The sequence below is a fragment of the Halichoerus grypus genome, chromosome 7 (genome assembly GCF_964656455.1).
Source record: "Halichoerus grypus chromosome 7, mHalGry1.hap1.1, whole genome shotgun sequence".
NCBI classification, from domain to species: Eukaryota; Metazoa; Chordata; class Mammalia; order Carnivora; family Phocidae; genus Halichoerus; species Halichoerus grypus.
This window is the reverse complement of record NC_135718.1, coordinates 31,721,433-31,744,095: the sequence shown is the minus strand read 5'-3', so window position 1 is coordinate 31,744,095 and position 22,663 is coordinate 31,721,433. Positions and strand designations below refer to the sequence as shown.

Genomic DNA, 22,663 nt, shown 5'->3' with positions numbered 1-22,663 from the left:
CTGATAGACCCTTTGCGTTCCCTATAGGAGGGTGGCCTTACCTAAAACCATGTGTTCTTTGCTAATAATTTCCTCTCTGCATTTAAAAACCTCTCCTTTTCTGGATGGAGCTCCTTTCTATTTGCTAGATGGGATGCTGCCCATTTCATGAATCATTGAATAAGGCCAATTTGCTCTTTAATTTACTCAGTTGAATTTTTGTTATTTAATAGTATCTTTTCAGTCTATATATGAAATCTTTTTACAGATTTTTTTTCTGCACTTGGTTTTTAAAATCAAGAACTTAAGATCATATCAATGTTCTAGTACCCAAAGCATCACAAACTTTTGGTACCACAGACTAAAATGTAACTTTACACTGCTCAGTAGTATCTAGATTCATTAAATCTGCCTTCCTAAGATAAACAGTTTAACTAATAGCAATTAGCCCCTCTCCCCTCTGCCTAGTCTTTGGGGAAAATAAGCTTATGAAGCTGTTTTTGATTTGTTGGGACAGACGCAGTAAGAAGTAGAACCTGGAGGCTCAGATTAAGGCTGCTGTGCGCAGCTGGCACTGTAACCATTCCCATCAGCCTGAAACCCTGAAATCAGTTCTACTTCTCAGGCTCTTACTGTACAGCTGGTTCAAGGGGAGCCGTGAGCAACGCATCACAAATAAGCCACTTCCCAAGAAGAAGTAGGCCTTGTCTCCTGAAATTCTTCCCTAAGTCCAGGAAACTAGGTAGGCAATACCAACCTCATTCTTTTCTTTCTGTTCATTTACCCCCAAAATGGGTTTCTTGTCCTTTTTATATTTCTGGGTGTAAAAGATTTGCTTAATTCAGAAGACTGATGCAGGAAAGTAAAGGAAAATTGGTATTTATTGTAATTACTTAGCTCGGGTACAAGGAAAGGACAATGAGAAGAGAGAAGTTAGGAAAACTAGAAGTGTTGGGAAAACAGAGTTGATTTTATCAGCCAGTGGGCCAGGCAGGGTAAGAGACATAAAAGAAACCAGAAGGACTAATAGGCAGGGAGAGAAAGGAAGGAGTCCAGAGAGAATTAGATCTAGTGGGAGTAAGAGAATGAGAAATCTGAAGGGTGTAGGTGTCATCAGAGAAATCTACGCTATAGCCATGCTATCCATAAGTAGCATCTACGAGCCACTGAGACTAATCCTAGGTACACTCTAGTTTACGAATTTTGAAGTTTAGTAGCTCTTATGACCCAGACAAACAGGAAATCACTAGAGTGAAGATGTTCATGTGGCCGGATCACCTCTGAGGTCTTCCAGTCTACGAGGAAGCCTCTACCAGAGTTAAAGGTAAGTCCTTGACCACTAAGCATTAAGAACACTTGGATAACACTTTGTTTTTTTAAAGCAACCTTTTAAAACTATGAAATACATTTCCATTATAAAAAAACACCTGAAACATAGGAAGTATAAATATGAAGACAAAAATCACAATCAGATGCCACTATTAACATTGTGATGTTTATCCTTTTGGATATGTTTGCTCATGTTATTTATAAATATAATTATACAGTGACATTGTCATTTAAAAATATCTCACAAGCATTTTGCCAAATCACTGAATATTTTTCTTTTACTTGGTTTTTAACAACTGCCTATTATTCCATGTGTATGTAAATGCCATAATTTAATCAATTTCATGTTAATGATCCTTTAGGTGTCTTCCAATATTTCAATATTATAAACATATCAGTGAACATTCTTGTTCACATGTTTACATATACTTCTGTTTATTTAGGGAAGACATTCCCCAAAATACATTCATGGAGTTAAAAGTTTTCCAAAAGACTTTTAAGTTTTATCTTTCTTTTCTATATGAAGCCAAACTGTACACCAAAAACACTAAGATGTACCTTACTTTATGCTACATATTCTTTCAAGAAAAGTTATTTCTAAGTCAATTTTAAAATACTGAGTTATATTTTTATCTGTCCTGAGAGTGTCAGCATTTAAGGAATGCTGTAGGGAATCCATTTGTAAAGCAAAGAATCATCCTCCAATGTACCTTTTCTGTATGCTTTACTTTCTCCAAACCAAGTTTTCTTTAAGTGAGGGGCATGCATACATTGCAATCTAAAGGGAAATCTTTGATAATGTCCTTTTAACTAGAAGTATTTAAGTGAAATATGTATATTATATCATCTTTAAGTGGTCTACAATAATTTCTATTAAAATAATCTTTGTCAATTAAATAAAAACATTTTGATTACATTAAAGGTTATTAATTACCATTTTCTGCATTTTCCCACAGGAACTTTCTGACCCACTTTTTGAACTGCAGAATAGTAGCATTGTCAGGGACTTCAAGTCCAACAGTATAAAGTTTTTTATAATGAATACTTTTAGGTAAATCCTAGAAACAAAGGATATAGAATACAACAATTATAAGTTATTAAAAACAAATTCTTCAACCTAATGAAACTTACCATTCCGTATTTTTTAAATCAGGCACAATGATTTTACTGAAGGCACACTTTAGATCAATTTGTGTAGAACTCTCTTGTTTTTTTATTAAAGATTTTATTTATTTATTCTGAGAGAGAAAAAGAGAGGGTGAGCGCTTCTGCGCAAGTGGGGGCACAGGCAGAGGGAGAAAGAGAATCTCAAGCAGACTCCCCGCTAAACATGGAGTCTGACATGGGGCTCAAGCTCATGACCTTGAGATGGTGACCTGAGCTGAAATCAAGAGTTGGAAGCTCAACCGACTGAGCTATCCACGTGCCCCTATTTTTGTGGAACTCTTTTGTAGTCTACACGAAAAGAGGCTATAAAAGAAGCCCAATTCCTACTGGCCAATGACAGTCATGAGTTAAGGATTCAAATGATTAAGCAGACACAGGTTCAACCTAATATACAAGCTTAAAGTGTAAACTCCAGGGGCGCCTGGGTGGCTCAGATGGTTAGGCATCTGCCTTTGGCTCAGGTCATGATCTCCAGGTCCTGGGATTGAGCCCCACGTCAGGCTCCCTCCTCAGTGGGGAGTCTGCTTCTCCCTCTCCCTCTGCCTCTCCCCCTGCTTGTGCTGTCTCTCTCCCTCTCTCAAATGAATAAATAAAAAATCTTAAAAAAAAAAAAAGTGTTAACTCCATAGTTGGTGTTACGATTCTAGATATCAGCTTAGGCTATGTAGTAAGCCTGTTTGAATGTTTCCCTGACTCATTCTTAAGTTTGCAAGGGAGTCTAAAGTGGAGACCCTAAAAAGAGAAGGGCTAATTTCATCATTTAAGTAAAATCAATTAATCAACTAACAATATTCATCTAAAGAATATCAAGGTTGGTGATGAGTATAAATGCATATGGTCAGATCCTAGGAGCGGATAATAGTTTTGGAAAAATAAGGATAATGACCTCTGAACAGTTATATGTCAAAAAATATGGATAACAGTCCAGGAGAAGCTGTAAATGTTAGGCCTTGAAGAATAGGTAGAGTTTTGGACAGGGAGGGAAAGAAAAAAAATTCCAAGTATCTGGAATAACTTGAGGCACAGAATCAAGAATGTTCACGAGATAGTGAAGAGATGGTTTGTGTAAGAAACAGAAGAGCATGATGAGAAGGGGGTCAGATTAAATTGGGCCTTGAAAAACAGAGAGAGGAGTTTAGATGTGATGTATTCAAACAGTGGGGAGGGCAGGGAGAACTGAGATGTTTTTTTAGGAAGGACCTGGAATGGGCATGAAAATTATGTTTAGGCACAACTGGTCAAAGAAGGATAAAAAAGGCTAGCTATTGAATAATGAGGTAAAAGATCTGGAGAATATGAGACACATTTAAGAAGAAAAAAATCTACAGGGTTTAGTCCTTGACCTGATGTAGGGTACCCAGAAGACAGAGGACTCAGGTGATTTGAACCTGACTGATAGGCTCAATAGTGGTGCTTTCAGGAGAAACAGGAAAGCTGAAGAGATTGCGAATTTGTATTTTTGGGAAGGAGTGGTGTGGAAGTAAAGAAATGATGGTGTGGGGGTGCCTGGGTGGCTCAGTCATTAAGCGTCTACCTTTGACTCGGGTCATGATCCCAGGGTCCTGGGATCGAGCCCCGCGTCGGGCTCCCTGTTCAGTGGGAGGCCTACTTCTCCCTCTCCCACTCCCCCTGCTTGTGTTCCCTCTCTCACTGTCTCTCTCTCTGTCAAATAAATAAATAAATAAATCTTTAAAAAAAAAAGGGAAGAAATGATGGTGTGTTTAGTTATATGTATGTTGAAATTTGACAGGGCAGCAAGATATCCAAGACTAAATGTCACCTAATCAGGGCAGGAACGAGAGATGACATCTTTGATGGCACTAATCCAATTAAATAGCAAGGCTCAAGAGTTATTCTCCTCTAGAACAAGGTTTTAAAATTCTCTTGCTCTCCACAGCCCTTAGGTAAGTCATGTTGCTAAGACTCAGGACAGGGAGGGTAGGACTGGAGGATGAGGAGGCCTAGTGGATCTTAATATCCTGCTTCAGCCAGCACAATTCCCTGTTTATCTGCTTTATATAATGGGCTTCAGAACAAGAATTAATTGAAAAGATTTTGCTGCAAAAAAAAGTTCAAAAAACGCTGTTGAACAGTAATATGCATCTCATGTTTTTTCTTTTATCATTTTTCTGTTGCTTTCTTTTCCATCATGCTACTCTTTCCCTCTGTTTCCTTACTCCCTTGGTGCTTTTCTTTTTTTATTTCTATCTACAATCATTTATTCTATATACTTGTTCTCTCAGAAGAAAAACATTCCATTTTTTTTCCTCTCTGCACAATCCATGATTTTAGAAAAAAAGGTATTATATGATTATGTGAAGAATTAAGAAGATTTCTAAGAAATTACACATGGGAAATTCTGAAATTTATATTAAAATAACCATGAGAGTTACTTTCTAAATGCAGTATTAAAAAATCTTTTCTATTTCAAGACATACCTATGATAACAAAATACATCTGTAACTTTACCTTAACTTCATAATATCTTGTGGTGTATGTTAGATCGATAATTAATCCAAGCTCCACATTTAATGCTTTTATTGCACTAATCAAATCCTTTGGTGTAAACTTCTGGGTTGGAGTAAGTCTCTGATTAACTGCCTATAATGAAAAATGAACAGTAAGGTTACGAAATACAGGTAAAATGTACTTAACATAAAACAAACAAGGAAGAGAAAAAACATAAGAAGACAAAAAGAATCAGTGAAAACTGTCATAGCTTTAAGAACACTGGCAAAGCTCATAATGAATTGGAGCTGTGAAAAGAGCCTAAACATATTTACATCATTTGCTTCAGTGATTTTACATATGTCCTGTCACCAAGGACTCAGAACACTTCAAAAATGGACTGTCCTGCTTGGATCCACTGGAATTTTCTTGCACCAAATTCAGTTTGAATAAATTATTAACCACGAGTGAAAAATACTTTTGTAGTAGAGTTCTCATTTGAACTGAGGCTTTGAAAAGTTAAATTACTTGTCCAACGTCACAGTCTAGATGGCAGTCAAGATTTTAACCAGAAATTTTTACCTTATCCAGCTCATGATACCAGTCTGACTCGTTTGATTAAATGTTCGTTTTTCTCCCAGATATAAAGGTTCTAAGTTTCCATGTTTATATTAAACAGAGTGTAGAATTTTTAAAACGTTATCAGATGTTATATATGGATTGTCTGGAGATAAATCTATAGTTTTGGTCAATGTCTATAAACTTAGAGGCATTCTTCTAGACTGCTGTATTTGTTATTGCTCTCAGTGGTGTGTGCTGATTGTACAACAGATTTGATTTTTGTATTATATGATTAATAAAAACAATTAGTTAACATAATGTACTACAGAGCCAAATATAAACAATTTTAAAAAATTAATTCAATATAGCACTGGGTGTTATACGCAATCAATTTGAAATAAAAAGCAATGAACTGTATGCTACAACATGAATGAATCTTGAAAACATCTAAGTTAAAGTAGCTAGTCACAAAAGGCTGCAGACTTTATGATTCCATTAAATGAAATGTCCAGAATAGGCAAATCTACACAGAAAGTAGATTAGTGGTTGCCAGGGGCCAGGGGGAGGGGAAATGGGGAATGACTACCAATGGTTACAGGGCTTCTTTTTGAGGGGATGAAAATGATCTGGAATTAATGTCATTGATTACACAACTCTGTGAATATATTTAAAAAACTACTAAATTATATACTTTAAAAAGGTGAATTTTATGGTATGTGAATTAAAGTATTAATTATATTAAGCATATTTAAAAAGTAACTTAAAGTTACTTCTCAATATATTAAGGAAGTAACTTAAAGACTTGTGAAAGAGAAAAATCTGAGTTAAATTAGGAGGCCAGTATAAAAGATTCTGAACTATGTGCTCACACATTCCCAATGTCAAAGCAAGTAGGAGAAACTAAAGCTGTCATGGATCTGAGGCCATATAAAACATGGCATGGGTTTCAAGTATCTTTTGATTTTTTTAGGAAATGCTATGCAAAGGATTTGACGAATTAGTAAAGGAATGCTGATTTTTGCGGGGGGAGGTACGCAAAAGTTATCTATCTTTATCTTTGAACCAGAGCATTATATAACTTTTAAATAGGTCAAAATACAAAAAGCAGAAATAACATTAGGATTCAAGATACTTTCTTTCAAAAAGTATTTAATCTTGTTAAATGCTTTTAATAAAGTAAGTTGAACCGTTAAAAAATTCAACTTGGCAATAGAAAGAAATGAAGTATGATACACACTACAACATGGGTAAACCTTGAAAACATTATGCTAAAGAAGCCAGTCACAATATTATATCATTCCATCTATATGAAATGTCCAGAACAGTCAAATCTATGAAGACAGAAAGGAGATTATTGGTTGTCTAGGAGGTGGGGGGTGGGAATGAGGGATAAAGGGGAGTGACTGCCACTGTCCATGGGTTTTTGGGAGGAAGTGAGGGTGATGAAAACGTTCTAAACTTGTAGTGACAGCTGCCCAACTCCGTGAATATACTAAAAACCACTGTATACTTTAAATAGGTGAATGTGAATAGGTGAATTACATACCAATAAAGCTGTTATTAAAAAATTAATCCAAAACTACTCCCTTACACTAGCATGAACAATTAATAATTACATGTGTGAAAAAGTTTACTGTTACTTCCATAATGTCAAACGTTTGCTGGAAATTTCACATATTTTCATGAAAAACAGCATAACATTAAGTAAACATGGATCACATTAGTCCCAATTCTCCTTATAAAATAGATGAGAAAATAATATACATACTCCCTTTAAAGGAACTTTAAAAGCAATAAATCGTGTTCCAGGTAGAGGATGTCCAATTGGCGTCACAGTCCTCCACCTGAAATGAAAATAAACAACTACAATTATAATAAAAATATTTTAATGACTCAAGATGGTAAATAAAGAAACTATTTTTTTTAATAAATAGAGCCTCATTTGTTGGTTAGTTGCTTTTTGAGTGCTATCATGCATGAATTTTAATTTACTGCTTCCTCCCTCAAAAAACACAAAAACAATGGAAGATTTTACATATGTACGACACTTCTACAGTAAATAAGGTAGCATTCATTCCTGATATAAACTTCCAATACCCAAAACAATATTGTCTTTATTTTTCTTGGGCAACAGTAAGAGAAGGAAAATAGTGTCACAGATTATATATTAAATAAAAAGTGGTAACAGGTATTTAATGTGGGAATAATAAAAGTAAAGTATGAAAACCTACAGTGTTTTAGTAAGTAGGAAACAAATCATTTTCACGACATGATTATTTTGGAGATGTCTTGTTTTAATTTCTGATTAATCTTGAATTAAGAACTATAGTTCATTAGCTTTAAACATCTTGATTTATCTATGATGACTTTTTATGAATAACAAAGAGAAATCTGGTATTAAAAATAACTTTGTCATATAATTATTTCCAACTTATTTTTGATAAATTCCAATTATAACATATGAAGATTTCTTAAAATGAGCATTTTAATTCCCTGCTTACTTCTCCAGCTTCATTTCTGTACCATCCTTTCCTTCACCAGGCTCTGGCTTCACACTGTTTCCTTTCCTTAGTCCTTCCAATGCTCCATGCTATTCCTTCAGCCCCCTTCTCCCATTTCACTCCTTCAGTCACCCTCAGCTTGCAGCTCCAGTATCAGTTCTAAGGAACGTGTCTGTCATTCATCACCGAATCCCATTAGACATAACTTTCACTTTCTTTCCTGGCACTTAACAGTTTGTAACTATACACATGATTATGTAATTTTTTTTTTGACAAATCGTGGTTTCTCTCTTGATCATAAACTGTGAGAATGACCATGTCTGTCTTTCCTCACAGTACAATGCCTGCCACACCACACATATGCCATAAATATTAAATAATATTGAGTAAGTTTGGTTTCATAAAATCACTATTTAATGTACTGATTATACATGATTAACAGCTGATTTCTCATTAGGAATAATGAAGGTCAGAGGTAGTAGGATGACATTCAAATGCTGAAAAAAATATATAGCCAACCAAGAATTCTATATCCAGCAAAACTATCCTTCAAAAAAGGAGTGATAGGGGTGCCTGGGTGGCTCAGTCATTAAGTGTCTGCCTTTGGCTCAGGTCATGATCCCAGGGTCCTGGACTGAGCCCTCCATCAGGCTCCGTGCTTCACGAGAAGCCTGCTTCTCCCTCTCCCACTCCCCCTGCTTGTGTTCCCTCTCTCACTGTGTCTCTCTGTCAAATAAATAAATAAAACCTTAAAAAAAAAAAAAGAGTGATAACTATGTTCCAGTAGTCTTTTGCTCTGTAAGAACAGAAATTTGATTTTGATAATTTATCTGAAGTTGAAAAATATAGTTTCTCAAGTTCTTAAATACAATCCAAATGCTACCAAAATCCAATAACAAAGCAATGATGTTGGACTAGGTTTCTTTCTCTTTAAAAATTAGAAAATGAGGGGAGTCTGGGTGGCTTAGTCATTAAATGTCTGTCTTTGGCTCAGGTCATGATCCCAGGCTCCTGGGATCAAGCCCCACATTGGGCTCCCTGCTCCGCAGGAAGCCTGCTTCTCCCTCTCCCACTCCCCCTGCTTGTGTTCCTGCTCTGACTGTCTCTCTCTCTGTCAAATAAATAAAATCTTTAAAAAGAAATTTTTTTTAAATAAAAAAAATAAAAATTAGAAAATGATTTCTAGCATAATAAAAGGCTTCATTTCTAAATAAAAGGCCTCATTTTTACCTTTAAATAACTCATTAACTCTTAGATTTTTGCTTGTGACATTTTTAAAAGATCATTTCTTTGATGGAATTCTTCACTTGTGGAATAAGATGCCCTTGAATACTTAACATTTATCCTTTCCTCGACAGCACATATAATTCCACTATTATGAATGACATTCAATTATGACTATGATAATTCTATAAACATGTTCATCTTTGGTTTTGACATCCAGTTGGAAGCTGTTCTTTTTGTATTAACAATATAAAGGAACCATATGGAAGCAATTTTGGACCATTTGCTAATATTGCCAACATTATTACATATATTACATATATTACTATAATATGCACTTTTTTCAATCCATTTATTTCAGCAACTAATGTTTCCACAATGACATAAATGATGGTATCTAAATAAACTAGTACTTCATTTAAATGATCTATTCAGCTACTTTAAAAAAAAAAAAGTAAGTGAATCTATATACATTCCCAGCATTTGCTTCTGGAATGCAATACTTCTGGGGGTCTGGTTTTCAGACAAATAAAATTTTATTAAGCTCCGAGAGAAGACAGAAATCTTTAGAGTATTCTATATAAATAAATTTAAAAAAAACTTGCTTACAGAATTCTTGGACACAGTGTAAGATAAAAGACAATTACCATTGCAAAATTAAACAAATAAATAAAAAGTAGAGACTGTATGGAGAAAACCTATAATGTTCTGACTGCTACCAACAGATCAATAAGTTGTTAAGCTATCAATCATTCCAGCCATGTGAATGGATGAAGATACTAATTTAGGATTAATAGAAGCAGGAACAGAAGAATGTTACAGACAATGTCTACTAGAAAAATCTTTCCACCTATTCAAATACTACCCTATCCTTGAGGATTAGTTTAAAACATCATTTCTTTCATGAAGTCATCCTTTATTACAAAACGCCCCCATGACTTAACATCACAAAGAAGAGGACAAACTGACCTCATGTGTCTCCTGATGTAGTATATGAGAAGGCTACAACAATACCAATGTAGTGTTGTTGCCAAAAAAACACAAAAAAACAAAACAAAAAGTTCAACCTGAATATAATTAAAGAAACAATCAGCAAACTCAAAAAGAGGGTCATACATAACCAACTGCCTAGATTAGGGATCAACAAACTTCCTAAAAGTCAGGTAGTAAACATTTTAGGCTTATGGGCCACACAATCTCTGTTGCAACTACACAACTCTGCCCCTGTAGTGCAAAAGCAGCTAGAGGCAAAATGTGCATCATGAGTATAGCTATTTTTCAAAAACACTTTATTTATAGAAACAGTTGGTCAGCCCATGGGCCATATTTTGCCAACCACTGGCCTAGACTGAATAAATGACAATGTCATGAAAGACCAAAAAAAGACTATTGTAGATGGAGACTAAAGAGACAACTAAATATATGCAAGACCTTCTTGGGATAAAAAACAAACTCCATCATAATTATATTGGGAAATCTGGATATGGACTATAAGAATATTGTGTCAATGTTTAATTTTCAAAGTTTGATTATTATGTGTGGTTAAACAGGGAATTATCTTGTTTTTAGGACATACATGCTGAAGTATTCAGGAGTGTACTGTCATGGCCTCTGTAACTAAATCAAATGGCTAAAAAAAAAGTGGGTTAAGTGTATATGTATACATATGAAGATCAAGCAAATGTGGCAAATTAGATTCTAGGCAAAGATTACAAAATATTTACTGTATTATTCCTACTTTTCTGAAGTTCTGAAATTTTTAAAAAACAAAAACAAAAAACAAATGATGGCACAATAAAAAATGTAATTAGTAATACTCTACCCTAAAAAAAAATCTCCTTTGAGTTCTTTCTTCTCTGAACTGCCATTTCTATTTACTCAATGAACCATAGAGTTCAGCAAGCTATTATTATGTCTTAGTCTCTATAAATTTTTTCTGGTAAGTCTTATCCTCACAAAGCACTTGGCATGGCAGTATGTACATAGTGTATGTTCAATAAACTCTCTGTTAATAAAAGATTAGGATGGGGCCATAAAAACAAACGAACAAGTATTTCCCTGAGCCATAAACCCCACTAAAAAATGACAAGTAGCAATATCTTACTTAACTGAAATAATATCTGTACCACACACCAAATAAGTAACAAATAAATACAGTAATCCTAATAGAAATTAGACAGAAAGTTGTAGAAAAGTAAATGAAATTACAGATAACTGTGGTAATTTTACTAATACTGATTAGCCTTTCTGGAACCAGAGTTGAACCATATTCTGGTGATAATTACAAGGTAGTAGTAATAACAATTTACATTCCCAGACTTCAAATTTTTTCAGAAACTTTCATTAATATTATCTCATTTGTTCCTCATATGACTCTGTATGAGATAGATAGAACAGACATTTTTTAAGGTATTTTTTAAGGTATTTATCCTCACTTGATAAATGAAAAAAATGAGGCCAAGAGTTGGAGTTGCCTAGTATCCCAGTATACTAATGGTAAAGTCAAGACTTGAAGCTAGGTCTTGTTGCTTCTCCTCTAAGGCACATTCTATATTTGAGGCAAAAGACGCAGGAGAGCATAAGCAACTTTTAGTTTAGGAACCAAAGGCAAGGGGGGTAGTTTACACTCGAGTTTTTAGCTTTTTAAAGAGAACAGTGTACTCTACAGGCAATGAGTAGGAACTAAAAAAGATGAAGCCTCCACCCCACGGTGGGAATTTAAGCTTTTTAGAGTTTCTTCTTGATTCCTATGCTATTTTCTTAGGACTCTGCGCTTGATTCTATTTTTATTTTTTTAAAGATTTTATTTATTTATTTATTTAAGAAAGAGAGAGAAAGTATGGGCAGGTGGGAGGGACAGAGGGAGAGGGAGAAACAGACTCCTCATTGAGCAGGGAGCCCTCCTCATTGAGCAGGGAGCCCAAGACCCTGATATCATGACCTAAGCTGAGGGCAGACACTTGGACTGAGCCTCCCAGGTGTCCCTTGATTCTATTTTTTAAAAATCCCCCACACCACAATCTTATTACGGACCCCTATGAAAATAAAATTTGGTTATAATTTGCATTCATAAACAATGTGTGTATATATATATATACACACACACATACACACATATATATAAAGGATATATATTTTTGAATAAATTTTTACCTACCTTGCTAGATCGATCTCATCACATACTTATGCTTAAATAAGCACATATTTTTTCCCATTCTACAGAAAAGGAAACTAAAGCTAATTACTATATAAAATTATTTATCCAAAGTTATACACCTCACTAGTTGGAGAGAGAAGATAAAACAGAATCCAAAGTACTCCCATTTCAATGGTGTCCAAATTCTAGGCCGTAACATAAAAATAAAAAATTTTCTTAACCATTCTATCCTATAGGAATAGCTATACTTTTTTTTAGATTTATTTATTTGAGAGAGAGTGTGTGTGTGTGTAGGATGGAGCAGGGAGGGAAAGAGGGAGAGGGAGAGGGAATCTTAAGCAGACTCCCCACTGAGCATGGAGCCCAAGGTGGGGCTCGATCTTAGGACCCTGGGATCATGACCTGAGCTGAAATCAAGAGTCGGACACTTAACTTACTGGGTCACCCAAGTGCTCCCCAAGTAGCTATACTTTTAAAAGAGGATAAGAGGGCAACTGGGTGGCTCAGTCAGTTAAGGGTCTGCCTTCAGCTCAGGTCATGATCTCAGGGTCCTGGGATCAAGCCCCGCATCGGGCTCCCTGCTCAGCGGGGAGTCTGCTCCTCCCTCTCCCTCTGCCCCTCCCCAGGCTTGTGGTCTGCTCTCTCTCGCTCACTCTCTCTCAAATAAATAAATAAAATCTTTAAAAATAAATAAAAGAGGATAAGAACTACTAAGATCTTTTTCCTCAAATATCCTACCCAAATCGCTAGTAATTTAGTGCATAAAGAAATCAATTTTCCATCTCAACAGACATTGGGTCACTGGTAGGAAGGGATGTTTTCAAAGAAGGCAGAAAACCAGTCTTAACATCAAAACTTTACCTGCCAAGTTTTGAATCCCTCTTGAAACCGTACATTTTTAGTCTGTACCACCTCCTTGGTTAAAATGTTCCATAAGTTTTCTACTCAGTGGATAAAGGAGTAGGTGGACAAAGAGAAGGTTAGTCATAGAACAGAAATAGCAGCTGCAATGACACAGATGATGTATTAGAGAGGGATGGATGGGGAAATTCAGTGATTAGAGCACTAGAAAGTGGCTTGAGATCAAAAGAAAAGTCACTTAGGTCCCCTTCCTTTCCTTAAACTCTCAAGTGCCATTGTTAACCTTAGCTGTTGAAACAAATTTACATCTAGCTCTTCCTTTCTGTTCCTACCACTGTGCTCTCTACTTATCACTTCATCACTGAGTAACTGCAACAGTCTCCCATAGTGTGTCTCCTTTGCCTTTCAGATTCTCCCCCATTTATCCCTTCCTACATGTCACTGTTATAGAATCTTTCTGTAAATACTATCATTACAGGATAAATTTCAAATCTGTTTTTTAGACTCTTTCAAGGCCATATCATACAGCCTTATCCTATATATTGAATCTTACCTTTCACCACAGAGCCCACCTGGAAATTGTGTCTCAGTCCAGCAGATCTCCTTAGAATCCCACAAATACAGAAGTTCATTTCTCTTTCTGGGTTTTTGCCTTTCCTTAGGCTCTTTGGCCATCTAAATCATGGTTTCTCAACTGAGCACTAATGACATTTGGGGCTGAATAATTCTTGTTGTGGGGAGCTGTCTTGTGCATTACAGGATGTTTAGCAGTATGTCTGGCCTTATCCACTAAATGCCAGTAGCACCCCCTACCCCAAGTTGTGATAGCCAAATATAACTCCAAATAACCAAACATTTCTTGAAGGACAAAATCACCCCTGGCTGAGAACCAATGATCAAAATCCGAGTCTTGCTTCAAGCCCTAACTCAACCCTGTAAGAAACCTCCAATCAATACAGCCCATAGTCACCTCTCCCTTTTCTAAACCTATATGAAATGCTTTGTTTGCAAGGGACTAATTTTTTTAATGTTTCTTGATGACAGGTTCCATCAAAACTAGATTTCACGTATATTATGTCTTTACAACTGAAATCATTAGGCCTGAAAATAGGTCATTACTAATAAATCCAAGTGTAGAACATGCCCAAATATCCTCAGAATACAACTATGTGAAAAGTATTCTTTTAAAGCTCCCGAGAAAGTTGAAAATTAACTCATCAGCTATTGCAGTAATTCAGGTAAAAAGTGAATAATCAGACAGAGGCATCAGATCTTAACTCCATTTAAAAAAATTTATTCTAAGCCATTTCAAACATAGGATTTCATTTTACTTCCCATCCCACTCTACAATCCAATTATCAAAACTTTTGTTTAATGCTGCAGTAATTTGTATCTTACGATGAACTGAAGTGCCAGACATTTAACTTAATGTAGATACACTTATTTCACAAAGAATTTTAAAGAATTGTACTTAAAGTACAAATAAAACATAAGTAGAAAATCAAGAACATGTAAACATCAAAACATACAGATCATAAAAGCCAGATTCAATGTTAACTAAATTTCACATTCACCTCTCAGCTTCTAAGAAACAAAAGCAAAAGAAGTGAAATAATTTATACATTACATATTGATAAAATATCAAAAAGAGACAACAGCAAAAAGGAAACAATGTCTATTACTGAGTCCTAAAATAAATCATTCACATGACTGGACATGACATTTAACATGACTGGGCATGACTCAGTGAAAATAATTCTTCAAGGAATTAAGGCACTATAGTCCAAGCACCTAAATTCCAAGTGGTTCAGCTTGATCCACTGGAAGAAATGGATGGACTACAGACCCTTGAAATGATCTTCTCTTGGTCAACTTCTTTTAGTCAAGCTTTTGAGAAGAAGTAAAGAAAGGACAATTCTGGATTCTACTGTCTCATAAGAATCTGGAGTGCTGGTGTTTTATATTTCTTGTTGGTAACAGATGTATATAAGCTAGAGGCTTTACGTGTACACCACAGATATAAAGACCCAAACCCATTAGCATTAAGCACATGGTGGTAATTAATCACTATTTTTTCTTAAATACAGACAGACAATAAAATTGGTACCTTACTGAGCAAGTAAAGGAGGTAGAACTCTTGCCTAGATAGAGGAAAAACCCACCTAAATGTAAATGCTTAAATAAGTACTTGATTGGGGTCTTTCCCTTTAAAGAGTGGATCTCTACCACAGGTATACATAAAAATTTCAAAAATTCTTTATAGAAATATTAGATGTCTTGGTCCCAATCTACGCATGCTAAATCAGAATTTCCAAAGGTTGGGCCTACTAGAATTAAAAGTAGTTAAAAGTAGTTTTGGCCTGGAAAAATTTCAGTTACCAGTCATAGTATTTATTTATTCCCCCTTTCCAGTTAGTCAACCTAACATTCACTTTTCCATAGTAATCAGCAGCCTCTGTTCACACCTTCTGTAGAGTGCCATTATATCTTTAAGTTAGGGGAGATAACTACCTGTTAGGGCACTTCCAATCTCATGGAGAAATGTCAGCAATTGGCTGGGCCTCCTTCTCTTCTGAAACCTTAACATGTTCTCACCTTCAACCACTAAATGTAAAAGAACCCTTTTGAAAATCATCACCCTCTCCTTCTGTCTCTCTCATAGACACACGCAACAATCTCACTGAAAAATTCTGAACTTCAAGAGTACTTTTTAGGAGAGAAGTCTTGCTAGGAAATGAGCAACAGCAAATTTGAACTTCAATTAGTTTTTGTTCTGATTACTATGTAAATTGGTGTCAGTTTGCTTTTATTTTTTAAGTAACAAAGATGAAAATCATAAAAGATGTATTGAAAGCTTGTGATTGGCAGTTTACTAAAACAGTTCCTTTCTCATCTTAGAAAGAATATTTTTCTTCTCCCCTCTCTCTCTCTCTCACACACACACACACACACACTCTTTGTGTGCTTGTTTTATAGAGGAAGAGTATGGGCGGGGGGGAAGTAGAGACTAGTTTCTTAGGTTAGTAGGGTGAAACTGCAATTAAAATAGATTTCTTGGATTCCCTTACAGAGACGGACTGAGAAATTCTGTGATGGCGGCCAGGAATCTACATTTTATTTTATTTTATTTTATTTTAAGATTTTATTTATTTATTTGACAGAGAGAGATAGCAAGAGAAGGAACACAAGCAGGGGGAGAGGGAGAGGGAGAAGGAGGCTTCCTGCCGAGCAGGGAGCCCGATGCGGGGCTCGATCTCAGGACCCTGGGATCATGACCTGAGCCAAAGGCAGACGCTTAACGACTGAGCCACCCAGGTGCCCCAGGAGTCTACATTTTAAATAAGCATTCCTGGGCGCCTGGGTGGCTCAGTTGGTTAAGCGACTGCCTTCGGCTCAGGTCATGATCCTGGAGTCCCGGGATCGAGTCCCACATCAGGCTCCCTGCTTGGTAGGGAGTCTGCTTCTCCCTCTGACCCTCTCATGCTCTATCTCATTCTCTCTCTCAAATAAATAAATAAAATCTTTAAAATAAATAAATAAATAAATAAATAAATAAATAAATAAATAAGCATTCCTGGTAATTCTGATGCTGGTAGTCCAAGTACAACCCTGAAATAACAAGATCCATAGACAAGTAGCACATGGCCAGGTAGAACAGTCCATTCTAGGCAGAGGGAAGAGCAAAAACAAGATATGAAGGCATCCATGCATATGCTATGCCTGAGGAACAGGTGCTTCGGTCCTTACTGGTCCTCAGTTTCTATATCTGATAAATGAAGAGCTGGACCACATTGTCTCTGGGGGTCCTTCCCAAAGTTAATATTTGATCATCACCCAAACTATCCAGGAATCATGGTTCACTGTTACCTGAAGATACTGTGCTCATTGCTATTCATTTATTCATTCAACAAGTTTATTAAGTACTAATGAATGGAGAAATTCAGTGTTAGCCCTCAAACAATGTTTAAGTCTGGTGGAGAGAGAGACAATTACCATAAAGTGCCATGAAAGAGTGAATTAGGGATGGCATCACAAAGAAAGCTTGAGTAGAAACTTTATGGAGGAAAAGGGGTGGCATTCCAGGAAGGAATGGCACATGAAAAGGCATGCAGGCATGATGCCACATGCTAGGCCTACGATACAGTGAGCAGTTCGGTATGGTTTTAGTATAATATGCATGCTGGAGAGTAATTAAAAAAAAATGAAGCTTATGGGGTGCCTGGGTGGCTCAGTCGTTAAGCGTCTGCCTTCGGCTCAGGTCATGATCCCGGGGTCCTGGGATCGAGCCCCACATCAGGCTCCCTGCTCAGCGGGAAGCCTGCTTTTCCCTCTCCCACCCCCCTGCTTGTGTTCCTGCTCTCGTTCTCTCTGTCAAATAAATAAAATCTTAAAAAAAAAAAAAAAATGAAGCTTAGAAAGAAAGAAGACAGTTCATATATGCCATGTAAAGAGCTCAGATTTTACCAGATGGAGGAAATGAAAATAGGGAATCAGGCCTGCATTTTAGGAAGACCGTTTGGTGAGAGTATAAAGAATGAACCAGAGATATCACCCTATACCTATCAGAATGGCTAGAATCAATAAGACAAGAAAGAGTGAGTGTTGGTGAGAATGTGGAGAAAAGGGAGCCCTTGGTGGAAATGAAAATTGGTACAGCCACTATACAAAACAATATGGAAAAAAAAATTAAAAATAGAAACACCATATGTTCCAGTAATTCTACTACCAGGTATTTACCCAAAGAAAACAAAAACATTAATTCAAAAAGATATATGAACCCCTATGTTTATTGCAACATTAATACAATAGCCAAGATATGGACCAAGTGTCCATCAATAGACGAATGGATAAAAAAAAAGATGTGGTATAAAAATGTACAGACTTGTCCAATCACTATGTTGTATACTCGAAATTAATGTAACATTGTGTGTCAACCATACTTCATTACTTAAAAGATGTAATATATATATGTATTTTGTATATATACAATGGATATTACTCAGCCATTAAAAAGGATGAGATCTTGTCATTTTCAATAACATGGATAAACCTGGAGGATATTATACTAAGTGAAATAAGTCAGAGAAACCCGAATACCATAGATGGTATATGTGGAATCTAAAAAACAAAACAAATGAATAAACAAACAAAAAGCAGAAACAGACCCATAAATACAGAGAACAAAGTGATGGTTGCCAGAGGAGAGGGGCGTGAGTGGATGGGCAAAATGGGTAAAGAGGAGTGGGAGATACAAGTTTCTAGTTATGGAATGAATAACATGGGGATAAAAGGTACAGCACAGGCAAAAGTCAATAATACTATAATAGTGTTGTACGGTGACAGATGGTAGCTATACTTGTGGTAAGCATGGCATAATGTATAGACTTGTTGAATCACTATGTTTTATAACTGAAACTAATGTAATATTGTGTCAACTATACTTCAATTTAAAAATTTTTAATTAGTGGCACCTGGGTGGCTCAGTCGTTAAGCATCTGCCTTTGGCTCAGGTCATGATCCCAGGGTTCTGGGATCGAGCCCCACATCGGGCTCCCTGCTCTGCGGGAAGCCTGCTTCTCCCTCTCCCACTCCCCCTGCTTGTGTTCCCTCTCTCGCTGTGTCTCCCTCTGTCAAATAAATAAATAAAATCTTTAAAATTTTTTTTAATTAATTAATTTAATTTTTAAAATGAACCAGAAAAGGACAACTTGGAGACAAACACATCAATTAAGAAGCTACTATGAAGAGATGATGGCTGCTAAAGCAGAACAATAAGGAGAAAAGTAGGCTCCAAAGAGCAGCTATTTAGGAGATAGAATCAAATGACCTGCAACTGTGTGTGGGATGTTAAAAAAAAAAAAAAATGGAATTTCAGAATTGTTCTTAGTTTTAACTTGGGTGACTGAATACTGGCTTCATTCAAAAAACAGGAAATAAAGAGAATAAGTTTTGTGAGGCAAGGTTGGTTTTAAACTCTGCATATTCAGAGTTTTAGAAATTGGGGTAAGGGTATCCATAGTCAGTCTGGAGCTCAGGTAAGGAGTGTGGGCTAAGTATAGATTTGGAATTTATTATCCTACAGATGGTAGTTGAGGCTATGAGACTAATCAAGAGAACAAGATAAAGGACAAAACCCTAGAAAGCAACAGTCAATGTTTGTTTTTTTGTTTTATTTTTTGCTTTTCTTAAGATGAACTTGAACACGTTCATATGCCAAAGAGAAGAAAATGACTAAAAAGGGCGCCTGGGTGGCTCAGTTGGTTAAGCGACTGCCTTCGGCTCAGGTCATGATCCTGGAGTCCCCGGATCGAGTCCCGCATCGGGCTCCCTGCTCAGCAGGGAGTCTGCTTCTCCCTCTGACCCTCCCCCCTCTCATGTGCTCTCTCTCTCATTCTCTCTCTCAAATAAATAAATAAAATCTTTTAATAAAAAAAAAAAGAAAATGACTAAAAAATCATAGAAAGAAGGGATTAGAGTGAGATCCCAGAGGAACGAGTATAGAAAATTTAAAATGCTCTAAGAGATGGGAGAAGAAAAGTAGAATCTGATGTTAGAGAAACCAAAGAAGGAAAGTTCAAGACTGGGCAATGGTCTACAGAACCAAGTGCATTTAAGAGGTCTAAGAAGATACACTGGGTTTGTCAATTATAAAGTCCTTAATGGCAGGTAAGTGATAGAAGCCAGAACACTGCAAGTGGAAGAGTTAATAGACTTGGGGAGTGGGAGATTACTCTTTCCACAAATTTGATAGTAAGGGAGAGGAAAGAGAGAGCAGAAATCAGAGGATAATCCAAGTGGAGGCATTTTGTTGTTGTTGTTGTTTTGTTGTTGAACAGGGAAGATGAAGCTGGTGCAGGTGGGTGAGAAAAGGTATACTGAAGATAAAAGAAAAGGTTAAATGATGAAGCAAGGGCCCCGGGGGAGACAGAATGGATGGGATCTAGCATACATATAGGATCAGTTGTGGATAGAAAAAAAGCGTACCTCTTTAGCTGAGATAGGAGAGAAGGATATCTGCTGATGAATTTAAGTTGTCCTGGCGGTCACTGTTACAAATTCACTTCTGAGAGTCTATTTCCTCTGAAAAAGCAAAACCAGCTGCTGAAAGTACAAGGTCAAAGATGGGATAGAAGGTTTAAACAGTGATAAAAATTAGAATAGTAGCTGTAGGTGGAAAAGGAAAAGAATGGCTGAGCTCTATTATGGACTGTGACATATCGTCATGATGATAATCTGGTTTTGTAAATTTCAGTACTAGAACTTAATTATCTTTAAATATATGAGTTGAAAAAACAAATGACTAAACTGAACTAGAGCAGAGAGCAAAAGCAGAGAAAGACAAAAGGCAGGGAAATTTGAGTAAATAATGAACCAAGTAGTGTGGCTAGACAAGGAAGAAAGTTAATCTAGGTAGAGGCTGATGATGATAAAACAGTAGTCGAAGGACAGGGTCTTTATGAGGTCACAGATTAAATATAGAAAAATAAGGAAGAGGGAGAGATGAATAAACAGAAATATGAGAGGAGAATGCTAGAATTTAGGATTTTTAATATGGAATAGTCTTAGACATTAAGGTCCCACAGACAGTCATTTCAGGTGCTGGAACTGTGATGCACATGACTGCTTTAGTCCCACCATGGTCTTGTAGGACTTGAGTAATGAAAACTGAGTTGGGTGCTAAATTCTTTTTAAAAAGTGAGGGAGTGACCAGGGAGCTGATAAATGATGAAGAGGAAGGTAAACGGTAATTACACAAGGGTTTCCATTATGTTTTACAAGGGTAGGATGGAGTGGCCTAGCAATGGCAATGAGGAGATGGAGCATATCAATGCCCCTGTGGTATGTGGGGCATGACTTCCAATGTAGTGAGCTGCTGGGAAAGCAGTGGCCTTATGGGAGAGTCAGGCTCCAAATATCAGGAGGAAGAATGTTATGTAAGAAGAAGGGGATAAAGAGGAGTTTATTTATATCACGTATGGGGAGTCCAGAGAAAGAGTTAATGTCTCTGGAAGAAGGCTGATGATCAAGAGAGAGAGAAACTGTGGGCATAAGGCTATGAAAAATTATCAGTGTGGTTCCACGTATGACAGAAACTAGAAGTAGAATGGGATTTATTGATCTCCGATCTTAAATGAAACTCTCATAATACTCTTCCAGTATCAAGCTGCCCAAAACACTAGGACTTTATTTGGTTGCTGAGGTTAAACAACAGTGTTAGTTTTGGTGACTATATTATTAAAAAGTAAAAAGAATTTCAAAAAACCCAGGCAATCAATGAAACTCGGAATAAAATTAATGATGTTTACACTCATCTGTCATTAATATGGACATTCAGAAAATAAAATTAAAGCTTAAAATCTCATAAGAAACTCACAAATTTCAAAGGAGAACTAAAGGATATCCCTAGAAGCATGAAAGAGATAGTTTGGAACGTAAGGCAGTATTTTGACCTCCAGATAGTATGTTTATAGAATACTGCTTGAAAATACAAATCCATTCTGAATATTTACATTACACAGTGGTCCCAGCTTAAATTCACTCAATGTTTGGCAAGAATCAATATGATAGTAGTCCGCTCCCAATTTCAGGATTCAGGGACTTTGTCCCTCCACCCCCATACATACAGCTGTCCTTCTCACAGCAGACCCTCTGGTTTTGTGACAGAAAAGCTCTGAAAAATGGGCAAATGGGTGGAGGAAGACATAGTGGTGTTGGATTGAGGATCCAAATTATTTTGAATACAAATATAGTGGAATGAGGGATAAAAATCCTCAGTGTGATTACTTTGTCACAACATATATAATACCTACTAGGATTCATATAGCAATGAACAGCATTTTACTTGGGAAAAAAAAACTAGATCCAAAATGTAATCACCAGGAACTGACCTTCTAACAGAGGGAAATTTCTCAAAGAAAAAAATAATAAGGCAGAGAACTTAATAAAAGAGTATTCCAATCGGATCAAATAAAGAGAGCATTTCTGAAAAACTCATGTTAAAATCCTGTGTAATTTAAAGGGGCAACTGCACATTTAAAAAATTTTTTTAAGGTTTATTTGTTTTAGAGAGGTGAGGAGGGGCAAAGGGAGAGGGAGAGAGAGAATCTCAAGCAGACTCCCCGTTGAGCGTACAGAGCCTGACTTGGGGCTTGGTATCACCACTCTGAGATCATGACCTGAGATGAAATCAAGAGTTGGATGCTTAATCAACTGAACCACCCAGGTGCCCCATTTTTAAACTCTTTTCCAAATCAATCCCAATTAGAGTATCTCTTGTTTGTAGCCATATATCTTTTCTTTCTTTAAAAACAAAAAACAACAACAAAAACCAAAACAAGTTTGGGAAGAGAGATCATTGGAAGATAAAAGTAAATCTATACCTCCAGATAAGAAAATTGCTATTTTAGAGTTATTGCAACTAGTTTGTTTAGAGGCT

At 36.4% G+C, this 22,663-nt stretch overlaps 1 protein-coding gene across 2 annotated transcripts in view; it reads right to left on the bottom strand.

Moving 5' to 3' along the window:
* The window catches only part of LOC118547926 (uncharacterized), a 50,748-nt gene that overhangs the window by 25,399 nt on the left and 2,686 nt on the right, over positions 1–22,663 (bottom strand). For both annotated transcript variants that reach the window (XM_036111644.2, XM_036111645.2), the window contains exons 2-4: positions 7,253–7,328; positions 4,945–5,076; positions 2,243–2,366 (exon numbers count right to left, since the gene is read on the bottom strand). In XM_036111644.2, coding sequence (XP_035967537.1) covers positions 2,243–2,366; positions 4,945–5,076; positions 7,253–7,328 — 332 coding nt within the window. The remainder of the gene's footprint in view (positions 1–2,242; positions 2,367–4,944; positions 5,077–7,252; positions 7,329–22,663) is intronic.